Below are 6000 nucleotides of genomic sequence, written 5' to 3' on the forward strand. Positions count from 1 at the left end.
GAGTGGGTAGGGTTTTCGATAATTCGGCAATTTTGATATTTCGGCACTTGCCTGGTCCCATAGATGCCAAAAAATAGGACTTCTACTGTATATGAGAGAGGGGGGTGTGAGCTGGGAGCAGGGCAGTGAAATGGCAGGGGACAGGGCGATATGGAAGCAATTTGTTTGTGGCCACCCCGTACAGGATTAAGGCGTCTGGCAATAGATAGATAGATTGATACTAACCACAGAATGGCATAGTGCTCATGTTCTTTGTTAGCTAGTGTTCTGGTCCTGAATAAGACACCGTAGGCAGTTAAGTTTGAATCGTTGAGCCCAGGATGAAACCCAGGGATGCCATACATACTAAGTCCCTACATTCAGCTAAAGTTAGAACCACAAGACATCGAAGTTAGAACTAGATGATACCCAGGTTTGGTCTGGGTTAGATTATTTTGGTTCAAGTTCACAACAGGTCAGAACTGAATTATACCTGATTAAGTCCAGGTTGGGTTGGCGATGCCCAGACTATGTTACGTTAGGCTGATATACCTGTTTTGGTAAACTTCATAGTAGGATACATGCTTTCCACCATGGATATCATTCAAATTCACTCATGAGCACTATGCTGTGCTTTAACTGGCTGAGGCCTGTCCACCACGTACTGTAACTGATTTTTGTTAATCACTGGTAAATTATAAACGGCACCGTTACTGGTATTCATTTGCAACAGAAAGTGTACCTGGTACAAAAGACCGATATAAACAATTAATGATAAAATCAGGGAACATTTAAAAATACTGTACTTAACATAGGTTGCAGCTTCAAAAAAATTACCAAAATGACTGCCGGTATTAAGATTTAGCCGGAGAAGAACAATGAGGTTTTGGGAAGGGAAGAGGTTGTGTAAATCAGATATTCATCCTTAGGTCTTTAATGGAAAATTTTCTAGACAAGGGAATGAAGAAGTATGCAGCATTTTCACAGAACTGGAGAAAGCATATGACAGAGTGGATAGACAAGGAATGTGGAAAATGTTAAGAATATATATATGGAGTAAATGGGAAGATGCTGAATGCTGTGAAGAGTAAGTATGAGGGTGCTAAGGCTGGAATGTGTGTGTGGATCATGAACTGAGTGAATTTTTCCATCTGAATGTTGGACTGAAACAGGGATGTGCCATGTGTCCATGGCTGTTCAATCTGTACTGGCATCTGGATGGGGTTATAAGAGATACAAGGTAGGGCAACAGATGCTGGAGCAATCCTAATGAGAGATGGAAGTGTTGGGAAACTTTCTGCATGGTACTGTTGTTCGCAGATAATTGCTACTGTACTGTTAAGTGAAGATGAAGGGGAATTGCAGAGCGTGATGAATGAGTCTGGGAGAGTGTGTAAGCAACGGAATCTAAAAGGTGAACGTAGGGAAGAGTAAAGTTATGGTCATCAAACGAAATTAAGTCACTGAATGTCCAGTACAGTTGGATGATGAGGAAATGGAAAATATCAGTGCATTTAAGTACTTGGGTAGCATGGTGAGTAGAGATGGAAGTTTGGAGGATAAAGTGCTTGAAAGGGTAAAACAGGGAAAAAAAGTTGCTGGTTCTTTGAAGGCAGTGATAAGAAATAAAGAAGTGTGCATGGAAGTCAAAAATGTCATGCATGACAGTACTGTGACACCAATGCTAAGGTATAGAAGCAAAGCTTGGACCTTGTTGGAATGACAGAAGTCGAGAGAGACAGCGGTGGAAATGAGTTATTTGAGAGGAGCATGTGGGGTTACATGGAGAGACACTTACAAGTAAGAAAGTGAAGGAGCATTGTGATGTAGATATGGATGTAACAGAAAGCATTAGGAAAAACAGACTGTGGTCTGGCCATATGAAGAGGATGGAGAGTGAGAGACTAATGAAGGGAGTGTATGTGGGTGAGGTGGAGGGGGGCAGGGAGAGGGGGAAGCTGAGGATGAGACGGAAGGATGGAGTGGAGAGGTACAGTGCTGCTATATGAGAAAGGGGAGTATGGGCTGGGGGGACAGCGCGGCATGGAGGTGATTCGTTTGTGGCCATCTCTAACAAGATTAAGGTGTCTGGCAACGGCTAGATAGACTATTAATTTCTATCAAACAGAATGAATCACATATTAAACAGATACTGTACTGGAAATATACAGTACCGGTAACTGTAATGTATCGGTCAATAATCTGGCTTTTTTTTTTTGGGGGGGGGAACCATCATCCACTCATATGATGTAGTGTTGCCTACTGCCTACTTCTTCCTAAGGTGACTCTACAGTGAGGGACAACTCTAGTGGTTTCCTGTAACCCAGGAAATCTTTACAACACTGGGTGGTAACCAAATTACCAAATAACAGTGCTCCTGTAAACTGGGTGGAGAGATTCAAGTGTAGCATCCATGCAGGAACCACAGCTCCACAATTCCCCACCAAAGGAACATCGGTTCACTACAAGGGATGACCCTGCAGGGGCAACTGCTTGCCTGCACATGATGGATCTCCTCAGCCACACAAACAGGGGTTATTCAACTACTACAGACATTGTCTGGCTGAACTGTGGGAGGGGGGGGGGGGTCTTTTCTAATTTGCCTATTGCAAATGCTTTATTTTGTGCTTAGTGAATGGGGGAGGGAAACTTACACACTTAGCTCTGTCTGCTCTACCAACATTATAATCAGGTTTGGCTTGGTCAATTCGGTTTTGTTATGCAATGTTTGGTCAGAGCTCACTTTAAGGTACGAAATAAGTGATCATGATACGAGCGGGAGAATGGACCCTTCTTATTAACTAGCAAAACAATACATTTTGGTCTATGACAAAAGTAGTAGAAGATTCCTTAATCTGGTAGAATAATGTTAAGAAGAAAATATGTACTTAAACTTTATATCTGCCATATAAACTACTGGGAAAGCCTAAACAATCTAATAATTTGTTTCAGTGGCCAAATACTGGGGGGGGGGGGTTGAGTGGCATTCTATCAATATTTTGAAAAAGTAGTACCGGGTAATCGCATAGGCTGACATAAATCCTCTCATATTCATGAGGTCAAGAGAATGTACTGACCTGGTTACAAGGGGGCACACCAAGAATATCTACAAACAACAATCTAGGCTTGATAAGAAGAAGTATTCATATTGCAATCCAGCAGACAACTGGAACGGTTTGCCTGGAATAGTGATTTCAACTGAACAGGCTGTGAGCTCTGAAAATGGATTAGATTGGGTGTGGAGGCATCAAGAACAGATATTTAATTATAGAACACAAGTAACACCAGATCGAATTGACCATCACACAGTGAGACATACTGTAGTCAATGAAAATTCAGAGCTGGAGTCAAATGCCTAACTGGCCCTCCCATAAGTCCTTGATTTGATTTGAAATATTTGTTGTTCTAAAAGGTATACAGAGTACGGTACTTAAACAACAAATGAAGGTGGTGGGTCTTGCCACACACCTTCCACCAGAATAGTTCAGACAGTGGTATCTGGGAGATGCCTAATACTAGGTACCGGTATTTACTAAGTGATGGACAGCAAGATTAACGAGTTATTCTATTAATATCTCCAATACTGATCAACACATTTAAGGCAGATTAATCGTATTGATCTATGTCAAATGAATGCGAGATAATAAACTGACAGGAATGAGGTTTGAGGAAGCCTGCTATCCTGACTGGAGGCTTTTACTTTCACACCTTCATACTAACCTTTTCTTCGAGACATTCAATAATAACAGACGGATATTTCCTGGAGAGCCACCGGAAAAATGCGGGGACTCCCATGGTCTAACTGAAATGTGAGAAACTCAATTCCTTCACAAGCCACACACACTCGCGACCGGACACTAAGTACGGATTGTGTATCATTACAATAAAGAAATACTGAAGTCCTTCATTCACTTAGAATGTAGAATTTTTTAGTGAAGAATATATCCGTAAATTAAAGACGAATACATCTACAAAAAGAACTACCCAACATAAAACATGCAATGTTGAAACATTTACTTTGGAACCTGAATTTATGTTGCTGTAATTACAAATAACAAAAGAGTAGCGTGTAGAAACATTACAAATGAAAGAATTTCGTGATGTCAAAATTACTAGTAAACTGGAGTGACTTGGTCTCGCACTAGATATTCTCTTTATTCGTGTTTTTTTTTTTTTCCTCATTCAATATTCATGACCGAATCGGCAGTCATTATCCGAAAATATAATTGGAAAATATAATTTTTATCACCACGTAGGTTCATACACACTTATTTATCTGAAACCCAGTAAAAAGAATGTGTTTAATTAAAAATTACTTTTTTTAAAATCAGGAGGCAGCACGAAAACCCGCTAAAGTTAGCGGAAGTGTTTATCCTTAAAATAAACTGAATTGAAATGAAATATTTATTGTTGTAAAAGGCACAGAGTGTTAATACAACAAAAGAAGGTGGTGGGTCTGTCAACTTGCCTATGCAGTATTTGCCAAAAATAATACACCATTTTGTACTGCTTTTATGTGCTTAATACATATTGTATCTCGCATGCCTCGAAAGGGTCGATCGGGATTGCCCCCAGTCTATTTTACATAAATATTGATTTAAAGTGCAAATAAATATATTTACAGTCATTAAAATACCCGGGAGAACAATGACAATGAGGAGACCTTGCTGACAAGTCTGAGCTAGTGGAAGAGTGTTGTTATTCTGGGGATATGTTATGTGCTGGAGGTGGGGCTGGTGTTATCTGTCTAGCTAGGGTGAGGAGTGGTTGGAGGAAGTTCTGGGAGGTGTTACCTCACTTGACATTGAGAGGGCTCTCCCTCCGTGCTAAGGTATCTTTGAATGCGGCATGTTTTGGGAATGTAATGTTGTAAGGATGAGGATTTGTCTCTTCCATTTCCTCCTTTCCTTTCCTATCCTTCTTTTCCTCTCGTCATTCCATCTCTTGGTCACCTTTCTTCCCTCCACCTCTTCCTCCTCCTTGGGGGCACGATGGCTCAGTGGTAGGGCATCAAGCTCGTAATCGGGGGATTGCGAGTTCGAGCCTCGTCCGGGACTGCCGTGCTGGAAGTGGTGGCGCGCTCCTGTAACCTAGCGGGGCTATAATTATGATCCAATACAGGGTCTAGCTCGGGGGAACGCCATTTCTCTTCCCCCTCCCTGAAATGCACTCTTCCTCTATCCCGACTTTCCTCTGTTATGCAAGGTGTTTTTAGGTCGACTTCTGAAGTTCTCGCCCTAAGAACACTAGCTACTGAGCGGGGTCCTTTTTTGAGACAGGAACTTGAACACACTACGAGAGGAACAGGGCATAAAAACGGGGCAGGCCAACCTCACATATATATTGCCTTAATTGTAGTCCTCTGCAATATACAATAATCATATATAAGTACAGTACAAGTAAATATGGACACAGTCAGGCTTGTCTTGGGCTGCTGCCACTTGGGTTGGTTAAAAGTGGCGCCCGGGCGTGGGTGGTACGGTACTTCGTGGGGCGTGCCTTCCTGTAGGGGGCATGGAACTACTGCGAGGGGTGGTATCTTCCGTCCGGGGCTGTCAGGAGGCATACAGGGAGGCCCTTTCTTGGTGGGGCCTCAACCTGTGAGGTGGCCCTCTGGACTGGGGCCGAACGAGGCCAACAGGCGTGCCTGCCTCCGCCTGCTCGTGGCGGAGGGTCGTCTGCAGGTAGGGCTCGGGAGGCCCAGCCCCGGGGTCCCAAGGGTGTCTCTGGGTGCCTGTGGGCTGCGGCCTCCACTGGATTGGGCTGCCGTCAGGAGCTGCCTGCAGTGTCCGTTCCTGATGGAGTCCATCAGCGGCGGGCGTCATCCAGGGGCGGCCTGTAGGGCGTGGATCCCCGGGCTCGGGAGAGACCCTCGTCACCACTCCTTGAACTGCAACTCCTCAGGGGGGCTGCACCTCTGAGGAGAGAGAGAGAGGGACATCCCACTCGGCCTCCAAATGGGTAGTCTCAGGGGGTGTGGATGAAGGACGTACAGTGCCCGTCCCTTCCCTGGTGCGTACA

General features: G+C 43.8%; 1 protein-coding gene across 1 annotated transcript in view; it reads right to left on the reverse strand.

The window, feature by feature from the left end:
• Positions 1-3817, reverse strand: part of Rat1 (5'-3' exoribonuclease 2 Rat1) — a 53262-nt gene extending 49445 nt beyond the window's left edge. The window contains exon 1 of the mRNA XM_080284960.1: positions 3700-3817. Within this exon, the coding sequence (XP_080141086.1) occupies positions 3700-3774 (75 nt within the window). The 5' untranslated portion in view covers positions 3775-3817. The remainder of the gene's footprint in view (positions 1-3699) is intronic.
• Between the last annotated feature and the right edge of the window lie 2183 nt (positions 3818-6000).

The sequence above is a fragment of the Coenobita brevimanus genome, chromosome 103, assembly GCF_032717465.1.
Source record: "Coenobita brevimanus isolate Jiangsu-jjx chromosome 103, ASM3271746v2, whole genome shotgun sequence".
NCBI lineage: Eukaryota > Metazoa > Arthropoda > Malacostraca > Decapoda > Coenobitidae > Coenobita > Coenobita brevimanus.